This window comes from Triplophysa dalaica, chromosome 3 (assembly GCF_015846415.1).
Source record: "Triplophysa dalaica isolate WHDGS20190420 chromosome 3, ASM1584641v1, whole genome shotgun sequence".
Classification (NCBI taxonomy): Eukaryota; Metazoa; Chordata; class Actinopteri; order Cypriniformes; family Nemacheilidae; genus Triplophysa; species Triplophysa dalaica.
This window is the reverse complement of record NC_079544.1, coordinates 20,322,341-20,340,321: the sequence shown is the minus strand read 5'-3', so window position 1 is coordinate 20,340,321 and position 17,981 is coordinate 20,322,341. Positions and strand designations below refer to the sequence as shown.

At 40.1% G+C, this 17,981-nt stretch overlaps 1 protein-coding gene across 2 annotated transcripts; it reads right to left on the bottom strand.

The window, feature by feature from the left end:
- Positions 1-348: 348 nt before the first annotated feature.
- Positions 349-5,209, bottom strand: pycard (PYD and CARD domain containing). Of its 2 annotated transcripts, none has more exons than XM_056744712.1 (5): positions 5,047-5,209; positions 3,354-3,602; positions 3,208-3,267; positions 2,132-2,217; positions 349-1,939 (listed from the first exon to the last, which is right to left on the bottom strand). In XM_056744712.1, exons 1-5 carry the CDS (start codon positions 5,084-5,086, stop codon positions 1,172-1,174), a joined length of 1,203 nt encoding a protein of 400 aa, XP_056600690.1. In that variant the 5' UTR covers positions 5,087-5,209; the 3' UTR covers positions 349-1,171. The 2 variants fall into 2 exon arrangements, with proteins under 2 accessions (XP_056600690.1, XP_056600691.1); XM_056744713.1 differs by having other exon boundaries at positions 3,354-3,533.
- Between the last annotated feature and the right edge of the window lie 12,772 nt (positions 5,210-17,981).

Genomic DNA, 17,981 nt, shown 5'->3' with positions numbered 1-17,981 from the left:
GTACCACGTGAATGCAGACTGAACTTTTTTTTATTCCCAGTACCATTTGTAAAGCTTTAGATTTTCCAGCAGCTGCTGTTTTACAACAATAACATTATCACCTAGAGAATAAGGTGAAAATGTGGTGAATAAGGTTGAGTCATCCTCAGTTTTTTTATTATCTGAGCGCTCATTTTTTCCAGGTATAATCCTATTCTCTGTAAAAAGAGCCAGCCATCCCAACATAAAATGGACAAACCCATAACAAGTAAACGACAATTATATATTATGCTTGAGCATAATTCTTGCTTTAATCAACATACAACGTGTCCCTAATCTTGTCTGATTCCATTTGTGATAATACAGGAGGCATTTTACATTATATGTTTATTCTTAAAAATCACTGGATTTTACTTTTTAGAATTTTTTCAATTTATTCCACTGACAGACAGTTAGTTGACCTTATGAATTCTTTTTTAAATAGCATAATTACAGATAATTGGGTGGATACAGCAATCATATAGTGTATGCAACATTAACAAAGTGAAAAAATACCAAAACAGAAATTTTTAATCACTTCCAAATCAATTCGAAAATATTTTTTGACATTTTTATATACATTTCGGTACCACATACAATAAAGTGCTATTTATTAACAATTAGTTCATGCATTAGCCAAAATGAACTAACAATGAAAAAATATTAATAGAGTATTTATTAATACTAGTTCAAGAATTTACTAATACATTATGAAAATCAAACCTTGTCACTGTTAACATTTGGGAATTAACCACGATCTAACATTAATAACTGTATAGACACCAACTAACATTAACAAGGAGTAATACATGCTGAAAAACGAAATTGTTAATTGTTAGCTAATGCATTTACTAATGTTAACTAATAACACCTGCAAAGTGTACATGTACCATTGTAATATGTTACCTACATTTATATAACACTATCATCAGTTAATGCTTTATATCATAAACTAACATTGAACAATACTTTTGTATCAGTTATTAAACTTACTTTGTTAATTTCAGCATTTACTAGCCTAATACGTTTATTAAATGATATATATATTTTTATAAAGTTTAAAAATGATTAACCTCCCTCTAAAACTCAGGGATCTAACATGAACGGTGTGGATGCATCATTTCTAGGGAAAAAAAACATTAGCTAAGAACTTTTATTTCTTGGGTGCAGGGGGCTTCTTCTCCTTCTTGGGTGCAGGGGGCTTCTTTACCTTTTTGGTTGCAGGGGGCTTCTTTACCTTTTTGGTTGCAGGGGGCTTCTTTACCTTTTTGGTTGGAGGGGGCTTCTTTACCTTTTTGGTTGCAGGGGGCTTCTTTTCCTTTTTGGTTGCTGGGGGCTTCTTTTCCTTTTTGGTTGCAGGGGGCTTCTTCTCTTTCTTGGCTGCAGGGGGCTTCTTTTCCTTTTGGGTTGCAGGGGGCTTCTTTTCCTTTTTGGTTGCTGGGGGCTTCTTTACCTTTTTGGTTGCAGGGGGCTTCTTTTCCTTTTTGGTTGCTGGGGGCTTCTTTTCCTTTTTGGTTGCAGGGGGCTTCTTCTCTTTCTTGGCTGCAGGGGGCTTCTTTTCCTTTTGGGTTGCAGGGGGCTTCTTCTCTTTCTTTGTTGGAGGGGGCTTCTTTTCCTTTTGGGTTGCAGGGGGCTTCTTCTCTTTCTTTGTTGCAGGGGGCTTCTTCTCTTTCTTTGTTGGAGGGGGCTTCTTTTCCTTTTGGGTTGCAGGGGGCTTCTTCTCTTTCTTGGTTGCAGGGGGCTTCTTTTCCTTTTCTGTTGCAGGGGGCTTCTTCGCTTTCTCGGTTGCAGGTTTTTTTTTCTTGGGTGCCAGGGTTTTCCTCTCAGTCTTGATTGGTGGAAACTTTTGGTTTAGGAACCCATGTGATTGAAACAGTGGTTCATTTGGTGAATTTAACAAGACTGTTGTTGGCACAGGTTTCTAGAACATAAAGCACAAACGATTTTCAGTTGGTTTACAAACATTGAAAAATAAATCACAACTGAATACAATTATTCCATTATAATCAATTTTAGATGTTTTCCTCTAACCCAACACTGCAGAGAACTCCATATTAAATAATTAAAGAACCAAACTAAATATAATACATACAGAATATACAAAAAATCCCACCTGTTCTTGAACAATGGTCACATTGTATTGTGGTGCTGGTGTCACAAAATCGTTATTCATTTGTCTTTCATTTTCAGTATTTGGTTCTACAACAAAGAAACAAAACATGAATAGTGTTAAATTATGGCATTCTTCCAATCATGTCCACACTGTCAGATACACAGAAATAAATTATTCACTCGGAGGACTGTTTTTATTTGTTTTCCAGCATGACTGCACGATTTTGCCACACTTCAAACACATCGGCACACTATTTATTGCAAGAAAGCAATTAATAAAGTGCATCAAGATATAAATTTTAAATTAGTTTAAAAGCCAAGATATCCATGCCATAATAAATACAATTTTCAGAGAAACAACCCGAAAATGTTTAGTATACACCTGGAATGTTTGGCATGATTTGCATAGGTTTATTTTATGACCTAGATATAAGCACAAGCATGAGTTTTCTTTGTCTCATTTTGTGCAGACAAAATAAGACTTTAAAACAACATTAGGGTGAGTAAATAATTGCTGAAATTTCACAGAAAAATAATAAAGGGATGAAGAAAATTGAAACAGATAAAAGCTATCTGTCTATACAGAAGACCGCTGAAGAACGCATATTGAGAAACGTTCCGAGTCTCCTCTAGAAATCGTTCCTCTTTAGGATGGGCCAGAATATGGCCAAAATTACTTATCGTAACAAGGAGAAAACACACTTCAATCATATAACATTGTTTAATTAAAACACTGTCATTTTGCAATATCTTCCATTCAACATTTTCAAATTATCGCTTACGTTTTGTGAAAATCTGTAATGTAAACCTGGCTACTGTTAGATTGAATAACGTAATTTGGTTTTGCCATACATTAATTTGAGGGACAGAGCACACGTACATTGTTTCCTTCCAAATTAAGCCGGTTGAAAAACCTGAAGTGATGCGAATTTCACCCATTAAAGTTGGGCACTTATTGGTTCCTGATCAGTCCGTGTGTTTCTGACCATGACAACATGTATTTCAGGGAATAGTATATAATAAATTGTATGCCCTGTAGTAAAGTGTTGGATATGAATGACAAGAGATCGCACTTACTTTTATATTTTGTCTCTACTTGGCATTCAGAATCAGAAAGCTTGCGTTTCCTGTTTCTACCTGTTAACATCAAACATAGAACAGGTCATAGACTGTAAATGTGTTCTACTGAGCTCATAAAAATTACCTGCTGTAGACTCTCTTACCCAGATCTTTGAAGAGGTACGGTTCACATTTAAGCAGTTCTTTATGAAATGCAGTTTTAACTTCATCTCCTCCAGCATTCAGTGCTTCAAAAAGCGTTCGCATTTTGTCTTGGTTGGTTTTTTCGGCTTTTATCTCAGAGTATTTTTCTTCATATATCATCTTCTTACTTCTCAAAACATCTGCCAGATGCATTACTGAATTAACCTTTTCAATGAGCGCTGCACGATTGTCATTCACAAACTGAGCCTCTGGAAAAAATAATCACATTTCTCAGACAGAAGAGATCCCCGAAATGAAGGAAGTTTTGACACATCCAGCTGTTAATTTCATCTATGCACTGGCAAAAAGAGTCAATAGGCCTGTAGTCATTGGGTGAGAGGGCTATGTAGATCTGAGTGTCATCTGCATAGCTGTGGTAAGCAATTTGGTTATTTTTTATAATTCGTCCAAGAGGGAGCACATACAAATTGAAGAGGAGCGGAGCAAGAATTGAGCCCTGTGTGGAACACCACATCTCATGGGTGTCCCCTCGGATTTATTGTTAACTATGTTCACATTGTAACCTTGAAGGTATGACCTAAACCATTTAAGTACCAACCCAGAATGCCCTGTTTTCCAGCTTATGTAGGACTATGATGTGATCTACCGTGTCAAAGGCAGCATTGAGACCTAGTAATACCAGAACTGATATCTTGCCTATATCGGAATTTAAGCAAATGCTATTTATTATCTTTATGAGCACTGTCTCTGTGCTATGATGCTGACGGTTACCAGACTGACAATTGTCCAGCTAGCCATTTGAGTTAAAAACAGTTGATCGAAGACAACCTTTTTCAATGATCTTGCCTATTAAAAGGAAGATAAGAAATATGTGTTTAGTTAGATAGTAATGTTCAATCTTCTTCCAAGGTTTCGTGATCAGTTGTCTTAAATTCAGAGAAAGTAATTAATTTCTGAGGTTGTTGTGATGTGATCTGACTGACCTGAGTGAAACATGAGACTGTGCTGATTGACATTCTGATATTATTGATATTCTCTCGGGAAAAAGTTGTATTTGCGATCAGATAGCATTTCACTATAAATTTAATTTGGTGGATTTGTTAATCTTTCTACAGCAGTTAAATTTAACTTTGTTCGTTTTTTCACATATGTTCATCTTTTCTTTATTTTCTTTTAATACTCTGTACTGCTGCAGTGTTTCTCTAAAGTGCTTTACGCCTGCCAGTAGTCTTCCTTTACTGAAACAATGTCATCGATAGCATTTTTTACTTTTGCATTAATCATTTTAAGGAGAACATCAACAGTATCTACGTACATATTCTTGGTGACAAAAATATAGCATTATTAAATAGCTTGCTGGTGTTCTCATTTAAATACCTCCTTTTTACAGATACACTGGTATCAGGACAGATCAATATATCAAAGACAATACAGAAATGATCAGATGGCGCCACATCAGTAGTAAAGGTGGATTAAATGTTTACATCTTTGCTAATGAGCAAATCCAGAAGGTGTCAAAGATTGTGTGTGGGACCATGGATCAGATCAAGGGTATGATGATGGTTGACTCAATACTTGTAGCACATTTTGTAAAATATCTTTAGTATACTCTGAGTAAACTATAAGGTTAACAGTATTTTTACAGAGTACGAGCATACTTTAACATCTTTGGGCGGGATCAGTTGGCCTTACCTTTGCAGGGATGTTGCTCCTCCATTTCTTCCTGGCTCATTGTTGTGGTATAGATTAGGGCACTTTGAATTAAAACGATACAGTAACCTGTGCTTCTCAACCAAGAATGCTTAGTTTGTATATCTACCACATTTCACATTCTTGTAAAGAAAGACCTGTCGGATTTCCGCTATAGAAAACGAAAGCACTTTAAACTTTATGGGCGTGTTTACGTGCAAAAAGGTTACAGACCTAGTGGGGGTAATGGGACCTACAAACGGGTGAGTCACTTTAAAGCCTCATCAGGATGTATGGAATCCCAGTGCTGGTTCATGCTCAACAGTTGGTGGCAACAATAGGCTACACAAGTTTTGTTGCGATCTGTCTAAATGAAACACTTTTTTAGCGTGTCGAAAGATGAATTGAAGGTGCAAGCAGTTTTTCGTTTTGTAAATAACATTACAAAGTTGAAAACTGTAAAAAAGCTGCAAGTAGAAAAAGAAAAACGTACCGCAATGTGCTGCAATTCATTCTTTTTATGGACATTTTAATTAATTTAGGAAACCCACTCAATGTAGTGCAATTTCAAAATATATACAGAAAATGAGTACAGTAAATTGTGCCCGTTTTTACAGACTTTTTTACTTTTTTGTTGACTTTTGTACAATGCATATAAAAGTTGTGTATTATTTTTCGAACATTCATTTTCTTAAAGTGGCAAACACTTGCAATCTATATGTGTCTGCAAGACCTTTTTCCGCAGTTCATTTATAAAAAAAAATCGATGGTTGGAACTATTGGGCTGAGAAATGATTCGTAAAATGTGTAGAATACGTTAAACAAGAGAATTAAAGTCACACATATACGGGATGACATAGGGGGAGTAAATGAAGAGATGGCTTTAATTTTATTTTATATCTGATGTGTCCAGGTTATGTTGGGAAGAGCAAGCTATGGGAACTCTATAGCTGTCATGTGCTATTGCTGGCACCTCGGTTCGTCACCTGGGGGCATCATTGTGCTGTGTTTCTGCTTGTGTTTTGTAGGCCTCCATTTCCCATCATGCCTTATGTCCTGTTATTGTAACTGGTTTCAGCTGTGTCTCATTTCATGTTTTCTTTTTTCCTGTGTTGCCCTTTTGTTTAGTTGTCCTTGTTTTTTTTACACCTTGTGTCTGCTATTGTTAGCTTGCCATGTTTCTTGTTTATTTGTAGATTAGACTCTTTGGGGATTTATTAAAAATAACTTTACTGCACATGGATCCGCTCTCCTGTTTTATCTAGTGATGGGTAGAGCAAGGCTTCGTACATTTAAAGTAGACTCTCTCACTTGGTCAAAGTCAAGGGAATGAGTGTCTGTCCACATAGACTTTGAAAGCTAAAAGTGAAGTAGAAAACTAAAAAGGACACAAGACACGCATAGGAAACCAATGAACAAAAGAACTACAAACGACTACAACACGATACAGGACACAGGAGGCCTGTTGCACGAAAGTAGAATTAAGACATCCGGGATAAATGACACAGCTGAGCTCAATGAAGCCAAAACATGTGCGTCCAGGCTTAATTGGTTGCACAAAGACCAAGCCAGGATGAGCAGACACGGATTCATTAAGCCAGGTGAAACCAATCCTGGATAGGTGCGCGCTCACGGCTCACTCAAATAGACCCCGCCACAGATCACAGATTAACTGATTTACCATGGCAACTAGAGCCGCGTACTTTTCCCCTTCGGAAGCACAAATCCTCATTGAGGCATACGAGGAGGTAAAAGATATAATTAAGAAGAAAGGCAACACCGCCACAGTGATAAAGCAAAGAGAAAAAGCGTGGCAAAGTATTGCAGACCGCCTGAATGCGTAAATAGTGCACAATTACACACTTACCGCTCCGCTGAAACATCACAATTACAATTCAAATATTTCATTCACATCTCCAAAAACGCAGTTGTACTGTAATTATGAAACGGTTACATTTTTAATTGAAATGCACCGCAGATATGAGTGAAATTGTGTAAAGTAACTCCATCACACTGTATAAAGCTATGATAAATTATTACTAAAGCCTTACATTATTATTTAACGTTACCACGCTCAGTACGGTTTAATCTTAGCCGTTGTACTCTGTTTCTTATGTTTTTGTGTTTCTCCTGCTTTTATTAATGTAAAGCTGCTTTGACAGAATGAAACAAGTGTGAAAAGTGCTATATAAATAAAATGTAATTGATTAAATAGATGATCTATAATAATAATCACTTTAATTTATATAGTGCCTTTCAAAGGACCCAAGGTCGGTTGCTCACTGCACTGCAAAAATGTCTTTAGTATTTTTGTCTTGTTTTCAGTTAAAAAAAAAAATATCTAAAAAAAAAATCTTAAATATTTTCTTGAGCAAAATTACCTAGGAAAATAAGCAAAAAAAATCTGCCAGTGAAACAAGAGAACTTTTCTAAAATTAAGTGTTTATGGAAAAAGTAAACTTATTTCAAAATAATTTTTCTTATTATATTGACAGATTTTTTTTGCTTGTTTTAAGCACACATTTACTTAAAGTTTATATTTTTTGTCTAAACTATACTTATTTTGCTAGGTCATTTAGGTGAATTCTCTGGTGTGTTGCTGCCAGCCTTTTCTCCTGACACCTTTCACAGACCCCCAGGAAGCACAGCAGGCCTACAACCATGCCCATGCCAGGACCAGGGCCAGAGTTGAAATGACCTTTGGCCTCCTGAAGGCAGCTCTCACTGCCTTCACAAATCAAGGGTCAGCCCTGTTAGGGCATGTGATATTACTGTGGCTTGTGCGGTCCTCCCCAATGTGGCCTGCCTGAGGAAGGAGAGGGCCCCCAGAGTGCCACCAGCCATGGAATGGGACAATCCGGCAATCTTCCCTGATGACGACAGTGGTCGGCTGCTGAGGGACCAATATGTGTTGAATTATTTTAGTTAGTATGTGTGCTTTCAATTTTGGTTAAATATGTCCTGCGGTGGCAGAGGAATTTGGGTTTTTTGGGGTTCGTTTTTTTAAGAATTTGGCCTCTTATGATGTGTGTGCGGTATACTGTGTGTAATACAAGGCTGCAGGGAGGCTACTGCATCCATTCATTTGTCTGTTCAGTTGATGTGTATGGATTTGTCCTGCATTTATTTTAGTGTGCAGACATGCAGGGTGTGTTATATACAGACCTTTGAATGTATATGTATCATTTTGTATAATATGCTTTGATTCTGTGCTTTCATCTTGTAGAGTCACTGTGACTTCAGTTTCAAAAGGAGCTGATGGTTTACCTGCTTTGTTTTGTCCTTATTCAATAAAGGAACATAATGTTACACATTGTGTTTTTATGTTTATATGGAATGTGTATTTGTTTATATGACAGAGTACTAGGGCCACACTGAGGAAAAAGGATAAAGTCATAAATTTATGAGGCTGGTTCTTTCTGCAGAAAAGCTACATATTCTTTTTACAGTTTTGATACTTATGACAATGTGATACTTAATATTCTGGCACATCAGCATGTCTTTCTTTATGAAACCATACTGAAGTACAATTTTACGAAATGCCCCACATCTGTCATTTTAACAACTGTCCTCCTTTAAAACAACTGGTTACAATATTATGACTTGTCTTTTTTTTTCCCTATGTGGCCGTAATATTCTATAATTTTATATATAGCCTTATAGTCTATGGGAAACTGTAAATTATCTAATGATAGCAACATCATCTAAAAATCATTATTTATCCAAAATGATTGAAATTAATGATCACAAACGTTTAAATAATGACAGTGGGTCTAGTTATATGTGATAACAATGTATAGTGAGCAGTGAAATAACTATTGGTTTCCATTTGTGGTGACTGCTGACTGACATTAGGGATGAGATTAAATAGATCCTGGAATTTAGCCTGGTCTGGAGCAGGCTAGCTCCACAGAATAAATCTCCATGGTAATTTATACCATAACATATCCTCCTGCCCCCTATCCAGCTTTTGTGCAACCGGATTACGGATCAATTGAGCCAGGATCACCAAGATATCCTGGCTTAATCCCTTATCCTAGTTTTGTGCAACAGGCCCAGGAACTCAAAATAATAATGAAAAGTGAACACAACACAGAACATGAACACATGGCACTGAGTTTTACAACTAGGATGACCACATCAATAATGAATGTAATTTACAACAAGAACCTTTTGCCAAGGCTACAATACAGTAAATGAAATCTGAACTAATTACTGGTTGCTATTGTTATCTGCCTCAATTCATCTCAAATGTGATCTTGTTGTACATGCTGGTTAATTCCAGTAATGTTTGCAGTAATTGAACTCAAGATGTTTGAGGTTTAACAACATCTGCTGTTTTACAATTCCCTCATCTAAAGATCAATGTGAAGATTATGAACGCATCAGTTCTTTGTAAAGGTTGGGCTCCACTTTCTTAAGAATTGAGATGAATTTATCGTTCACATACTTACCACCTGACTTCACTTTGGTATAGATCATTCTCATGCTGTCCTGACTAGTTAAATTAGCATTTATGATATCTGAATATTTTTCCTCTTGAATAATTTGCTGCTCACACAGTTCATCTGCAATCATCTTCTCACTTTTGACTCTTTGAATGAGAGTTAACCTGTGATTTTGAAGAAATCTTTTAGAATCAATCTCACAATTCTGAAGTTTGGTTCAATATCTCTACTAAATGAAATTCCCTCAATGGGATGGACAGAAGCATCAGGAACCTCAAGAAGGTGAGATGTTTTCATCTCATTGGCCTATTTAGCCTGGGATGGCTGATCTGTAGACCTGCTTTTTCATTCTCCTCGACTTTTTCTTGTAAATAAATATCATTCATTGGAAAAAAATTGACGTGAAGAATGAGAGGAACTTTACATCGCGTATACAGAAGAAGATTGCAATGTTCTTTCCGCCTTATCTTTGTTTTTTCTGTAACTGGAGTTGTTAGAGAGAAGGATGGTTTGAATATTTTGGCATGAAAGCGGGTCAACTCTACAGATTGTAAATCTACCCTTTTTTGTCTAAGGATCTTCACAGCATCTTTGATTGTAGGGTCAGACTCTGCTAAACAGACGTAATGAGGAATATGAGCATCCTTCAGTTCCCCAGAGATCACCGTCACATCCATTACAGGACCGATTCGCTAACACTGATGTCTCTCCATCTCTGAGATGAGAGAACGTCCGTCCACTGCATGATACAGAAGTGCGACATCACAATCAGAGACCCACCGGATTCTGGTCCTGATGCTCTCGTACCGGCCGGGCTGAGTGCTGATCCTGAACTTTGACTCTCCTTTATCTCTACAGACTGATGGGTCAACCTGAATCCACTCATCTGAATCAACTAGGTGAACACAAGATTTACATTCTGGCAGTAGGTGATTATCCAGACCAAAAGGTGGAGAGTCAGAGAGCTTCAAAAACAATAAAAAGTGAAATAATTATGTGTGAATACTTTAAACACAAGGTTCAATGTGCTCATGTCAAAGAAGTGGGAACTGCTTGAAATTGTGTCTGTGTATTGCGTGTAACAAAAAGCATGGGAGAACAATATTTAAATAAATCACACAACAAAATGAACTATGTTTTTTGCTCCTCAATTTACTGATATTATATATACTGATATATATTCATCAAAGAAATTAGATGTTGCCCCTGCAAGCGTTCTTTAACGTGTACCTTAAAACTGAGCTATCATGGTTTGTCATGCATTTTGTATTCTTTACACTGTTGAACGTGGTGGCTTCTCATGCTTAACGCGCCAATCGACAAGCGAGACCCGCTTACCATCAAGATTGCCTGCGCTGTGTCAATATTGGCTGCGCTGCGTCAAGATTGGCTGTGCTGTGGGCATGCAAATGGAGCTCGTTACTATTGCAATAGTGAAGTTTAGGTGTGTCTGTTTGTGCACTGCATTTCAGTGATGGATGTTATATGATCGATGAATATAACGCAGGATTTGGAGATGTTTGAAATATATAGATGGCGCGGTCCCAGTGCTAAAAGATGCCGGACATGAACTGCACGTGGTAAGTCAAACTAAGTCAGATGTTTGTTCTTCGTTTGCAATCGACATGTACGTGCATAAAAAAACATGGAGAGATTAATGCGATGATGTGTCGTGTGCTCTTGCTGTAGTTCCGTCCTACCGCCTGCCTCTAGCAGCTTGTGTTTTTCCGGAAATAATCTCTCTTTTATAAATTTGATCAAACAAAATACTCGAAGATATGACATATGCAATACTAATGTATAGGTACTCAAGATTAATATGTGATTGGCAGAAACTGATTGTGTTACCCAAACTTTAAAATAAATCCCCCACAGAAATATCCACTCCCAAGTCTTTATAGAGATTTTTTCAGTAATTTCAGAATTTGTAAAGTTATATTTTGATTATCTTCTAAACATTTAGTTTATTTGCAATTTGTTCTAATGTTTATAATTTGTATAGGGTTAAAAAAAACTTCAACCGCAAGATCTTCTGGATCATCTATCCTTAAAAATGTTTAATACTGTATATCATTTGCAAAAACTGTTTTTAAAATACAGTAATTAATTGCACTTTATAAATCTTACATGATGCAGTATGTGTGTCACGAACGAGGGTGGTGAGGGACAGAGGACCCAAATGCAGACAGGGTAAGGGGTTAACAAGACTTTAATAAATACAAAACAAACACCCACAAGGGGGTAACAGAACAAAACATAACAGGAACATGGACTGACTAGACTAAACTAACTAAGAACAAGACTTGACATTTAAACTACAATAAACTAAACTACACAAGACACAGCAACTCACCACAATGACACAAAACAATGAACCAGCACAAGACAAGAGACACGAGGTCAATATAAAGGGAACCAAATCAAGAGGGGAAAGGTGCAAAGGATAAACTAATTAACACAAACTAGGAAACAGGAGGGCAGGAACAATGACAAGACCGGAGAGAGAGTATGGCAACAATTAGGTGCCAAAATAGTCTCTTTCCAACATAAAACAAGGGATCCTGTCTGATTCCGCCTCAAGACCAAGAAATACCTGACATGGTGAGGCGGAACCATGACAGAACCCCCGCCTTAAGGAGCAGCAACCTGATGCTCCTCAAGGCACAAACAAGACAGACTGTGAAAAGGCAAAACTAAACAGGGCAACATGATAAAGATAATAACAAAAACATTGGGGGGAAACACGAGTCCAAGGGGAAAGACTGGAATGGCCGGCTGCACCGGACTGGAATGGCCGGCTGCACCGGACTGGAATGGCCGGCTGCACCGGACTGGAATGGCCGGCTGCACCGGACAGGAATGGCCGGCTGCACCGGACAGGAATGCCGGCAGACCACCGGACAGGAATACCGGACAGGAATGCCGGCAGACCAACGGACAGGAATGCCGGCAGACAACCGGACAGGAATGCCGGCAGTCAACCGGACAGGAATGCCGGCAGACAACCGGACAGGAATGCCGGCAGACAACCGGACAGGAATGCCGGCAGACAACCGGATTGGCCGGACTGGGTGTCGACAAGACAGGGTAGGTTGTCGGTGGCTGAGCAGCGCTCTCTGGCAGCTGGGCAGCTCTCTCCGACAGCTGGGTAGCGCTCTCTGGCAGCTGGGCAGCAAACAAGTACAGGAACAAACAATTGACAGGGTGTCGACTGGTCCGGCCTAGGTACTGGTTGGGATGCCGGCAGGGATCTGTGGCGGGAACAGGACGCCGGCGGTTTCGACCCAGAAGGGGAACCCGAAGACCTCAACCCTGGAAGGGAGCCCGGCGGCCTCGACCTCGGACGGGAACACAGCAGTCTAGACCCTGGAAGGGAGTCCATCAGCCCCGACTCTAAAGGGAGCCCGGCGGCCTCGACCTTGGAAGGGAGCCCGTCGGCGTTGACCCCTCCCCCCCGCGTTAGCTTCCCGCCAGGGTCTGATTCCCCACACCTGCATATTGTTATTATCCCTGGTTAGTCTCCCTATTTAATGGCCTTGTGTTTGCTGTCCTATGCTGGTTTCGTATTGTATTATTCAAACCTATAAGAGGTTCACCTAGTAAGTAAAGAATAGCATTGTGACATTTTAATTCTAGTTTATTGTCTTGTCAAGTTAAGTCTGCATTTTATTATTTTCTTGGTCCATATAGTTTTGTCCCCTCATGGGAAGTTTTGGTTTATGCTTTGTATATGTGACTGAGCTCAGGGGAGGGGGAAGGAAGGGACAAGAAAACAAGAAACAAGGTATTGATGTAACCGACTACGCCACCCAGTATACTTATCTGGGAAATATAGATTCAGACACACAGGTTCAGATTTCCAATAGCTTTAAAGACCATGAGACGTGAATATCAAAATATAATTTATTTGAATCAATAATTTGGGAAAACCCAATAGTCATTTAAAACTGTATTACTTTTAATTATTGCAAATAGCAACATGGGTCAGGAAACAGTAAAATGAGGTTAGGATAGATCTGCCAACCAGAGTCTGGGGATCGCCAGCAGGGAAGCAGGCTAGGTGTCCGACTTCCAACGGAGCCACACGTGCTACCACTAAATCAAGTACAAATGTGAAATTCACGGCAAAGACAACCTAAAGCACAAAGCAAAACCACACAACGTAATTAAGGAACTCCAGTATATGGCCGCACCAGCCTGCAACCCCGCCCAGGTCCTCCCCAACTCCTAGAAGCAAACACACCAAAAACAACAATTTCTTGTAACGAAAAAGACAGGATAAAGATACAATAATATTTCAAAACCACATGAAATAAAAATTAAAAAACCCGACACCCACAGGTTTACATGCACTTAGAAGCAAGCAGGCAGGCAGCCAGGCAGAGCAAGCTTGCAACGCAAGCAACACAGCGGTCTAAACAAACAAAAACCACATCAAAACAACATAATGGTAACGTATGGTATCGTAACCAAAACGTAACAAAGAAATCAAATAAAAAAACCAAGCAAGACAAAACAGCAGCGTTGGAGCGTCACGACATGCAGCAGCAACACACCACAAAATATGCTAACGCCTTGCTGTACATCTGAAAGCCATATGCGGCAGACGCATCATCCAGTCGTCAGACCAGCACCCGAATGTTACACCACATACACAACGACTCGTATCACAGCACCCGAACACAGCCAGGAAGACAACAGCCACACATGCGGTAATGCGACAAGAGGTAGAGGTAAGGAGCTTTACCGCCACGAAACGGCGGTTTTTAACGCGGCCAATAGAATAGGCACCCACCAAACGGACACAAGCCTTTCCAAAGTAAGGTAAAACAAATCAAATGCGATGGCCCAAACTTCAACAAGGGTTCAAAAGCTATGGTGAACGACCTACCCTCAACACCAGGCAGCGGAACACCAGTCCACACAGGAAGTTTAGCTGAAACAGTGACGCCACATCCCCTGACCTGAGCAACCCCTTTATATAGCGCCCGTCCAGAAAAACCAATAATGGGCGTGGCATCAATGCAGCGATTCCATTTCACCACATATAGATTTCTGTTGCCCTGTCTTTACCGCTATGGTGGGTTTTTGTTTTGGTTAGAAGACTTTCCTCCTATAGTTTGTCTGCGCTTGGGTTCTGTCACCTGCAATCCTTGACAAAATGTCCTTCAAAAGGGATTGTTTATCATATACAAAAACAGTTCCCTTTCAAGAGCAGTCTCTTGACATTGCATCACTTCCTGCTGATGCATTGGGTAATCTCTCCTTAACCGGAGACGTTATTATATTATTGAGTAATTAATTGCACCTAATATTTCTTACTTGCTGTGTGTGGCTTAAAGAATCTGATGTTTGAGGCAGTGATATCTCGTATGGAATTTGTGGAAAGTGAATGTAATTCAGATGATGTGGATGTAGGAGACTTCATTATTAGTCTTATCAGTATTAGTTTCTACAACAAAGAAAACAGAAACAGTTTAAAATTGTGACATCATTGCACTTGTTTTGAATGCTTTGAACATAATAGAACCACAAAAAGTGTCTATTTCCTCTAAAAAGTTTGCTGCTGTACATAGGCCTACTCCACTTAAAAGAGACCAAAACTTTGGTCAAGTACAGCAACTTTTCAAACAGTCTATGTTGAATATATGGATTAGTGTAATTAAAGTATGAAAAGTGAGACGGATTAGTCTTAACTAATTACTAGTCAGTGAAACTAGTTGCTAAGACACAGTCTTAATTTAGCGGCTAAATTTATGTAACTGGCCCTAGAGACGGATAGATTCTGGCTGTGCAGCGCAATAAATCTCCGTCAGACATCACACCAGAATAACGTATTAATTTGTGCTTTAATAAACAAAAACACAAGATTATGCCTTAAAGCAAATTTGTCTAGCATCTTTGTAAGCACAGACTTTAACAAGTTAAAAAAAAATCTTAAATTAGTGCATAGAATTGTGAAAACAGGAACATGTCAGATCTGCAAGGAAGCGTCAGATCCGAGCAGCAGCTAAGGGTCCGCATTCTTAAAGCTGCAGCTGTTCAAAATGTTAATCAAATAACATAAGGAAAAAAGATTTTAATGTATTTTGTAGGTTTAGTGAAAATTCTTCTGTATTGAATGTAAACTGTTTAAGAACTTTAAAATTTTTCCTTTGTTAGTTGTTAGATATGAAATGATATGGGCTTGAAAGATCACTTAAAAATTTACTTAAATTAAAGCCTAATAAATGTTAAAACTGATAGCCTCAATTCTACTTCACTGTTGAATGGCTGTAATTAATGTCTAAATTGAGAAGAAAATATTTTAGATACATCGGTAGTAGTATCAGTGTAACTTTGGTTTGAGGAATGTATTTAATTTGGTTCCCTTTCTGTCGGCGTTGTGACATATGGGGTTCGTCTTGAGAACCTATCAACTTCTGACTTGTTTAGAAAATGCCAATGAAATTGGCGAATGAAATTTGAATGCCGGACTCCGCCCACTGATATCTGGGTAAAAAAAGGAGACAGCGTGCTGCATTCATTCACCTTTTGTTCTTCGGAGCCTTCACACATGGTCGACTTCGAGACTTCAAACTCTATGCTGAATTACTGCTGGAATCTTACAACGTGGTGCAGCGGACTCTCCCTTCCTACAGCGACTTCCCCTGGGTCTTTCGGCAGTTCCAGAAGTGTTCAAGTTTTTTCTCTAAAAGAGCAAATTTCTCCATTGTGGCATGTCCCGCTGTTCTCGTGGGTGCAACACCTATCGAGGAGGGGGGACGGACACGATGTCTGCCTCAAGTGTTGGGTTTCCAGCACGCTGGGGCAGCCTTTGTGGATACTGACTTTGTGGAGACCTTGTGTGATACTGCGTGCAGATGACGATTCAGACATTGCGTTCACGGGTGGCTGTGTTCCCTCGGGTTCAGCAACCAGCTCGTCTGCTTCCCGTTCCGTGACAGCAGTGGCTACGGCGATCATTGAGGGTGATATGAGGATTTCCTGCCGTCAGACACTGGCTCGCGGACCGTTCGCACCTTGTCTCGCTTCGTCTGTAGAGACGGTCCCATCTTGTTCCTCAACCACGTATTCGGAAACGGTGCGTGACGATGATGAGATGTCCTTTGCAGCATCGGAGGGTGACTTACTGGCATCTGACGATTCCTCGGAGCTCCCTCCCTCGGGGGGATCAAGCCCAGGAAGAAGCGGACGTTGAAATGTCAGCCATGCTTTCCCGGCCCACCGCGGGCATTGGGTCTCCCAAAGTTCGCTGCTGGATACATGGGACCTCGGGTTCCCCCACTGCCGTTGTTTCCCGGACGTGCATGAGGAACTAAGACCTGGAATGCCCCCTTTTTGGTGCGTGCACATCAAACAAGTTCCATAGCCCTTTCTTCCCACGATGGTGGGGCAGCTAGAGGATATGTCTATGTCCCCTAGGCGAAGTGTGCTGTCGCAGTGCACTTGTGCCTGCAGACGGCAGCCACCTGGGGGGCTCGACGTAGACTCCCGTCCAAAGCATGTAGGTTTTCCGCATCTCTGGTGTCGAGAGCTTACACTGTTGTGGGCCGAGCTGCCTCCTCTCTCCATGCTATGGCCATCCTGCAGGCCAAGGCGTCGAGAGAGCTACACTTGGGTAAGACCGACCCAGCATTTATGTGCATTTATGCGACCCATCAGAAATGTGAAGAGCTGTGACTTGAAGGTTATCTGTGGAGCAGTTACGTATGTAGATGAGATCAAGCTGGTTTCCTGATCTGTGACGACAGGCTTTGGCGAGGCGTGTGAGGTCGAACGAGGGCGGGGAGGGTGTGGAAGTCAGAAGTATAGGGTTTCCCCAAAAGGATGTTGAAGTCCCAAAAGACTACTAGAGGGCCGCCATCCTCTGGGAATGATGAGAGCAGCACATCGAACTCTTCAATGAAGTTGTGAAGAGGACCTGGGGGGCGGTAAACTACAACAACGCTGAGCTGAGTGGGAAAATAGATATTAACAGCATGGTATTCAAAAGAATAGTTGTTGCATAGGGAAGGTAGTGAGGAATATTTCCAATTATTGTTGATAAGCAAACCTTCTGCCTCCTCCTCTTCTGTTTTGGCGGGGAGAGTCTTCGGGACGAATCCATGTCTCAGTAAGAGCTAGAATGTGATTGTCAGACTGGATGGCAAACGCATGGATGAAGTCAGTCTTGTTCTCAGCTGACTGGCAGTTCCAGACAGCAAGAGAGAGAGACAAAGGTGCAGAAGGGGACGTGTGAATGGGACGCACATGAGAGTGAGCATGTCGTGCCTTGCGTCTTGGGTGAGAACACTGTCTGCGGTGGAATACATGAATAAACTTGACACACATGATGTTAGTAGACAATTAAATGAAGGCAAAGGTGTGTTAAATATACTGATGGGCCTTACCGGTGTCTTTGCTCGGTGGAGTCGTGCAGGTAGAGTTGCAGGTCTTTTCTCTCGTCGGTCTTCACAAGAGGAGGCTGAACACGAGGGCTGACGCTAC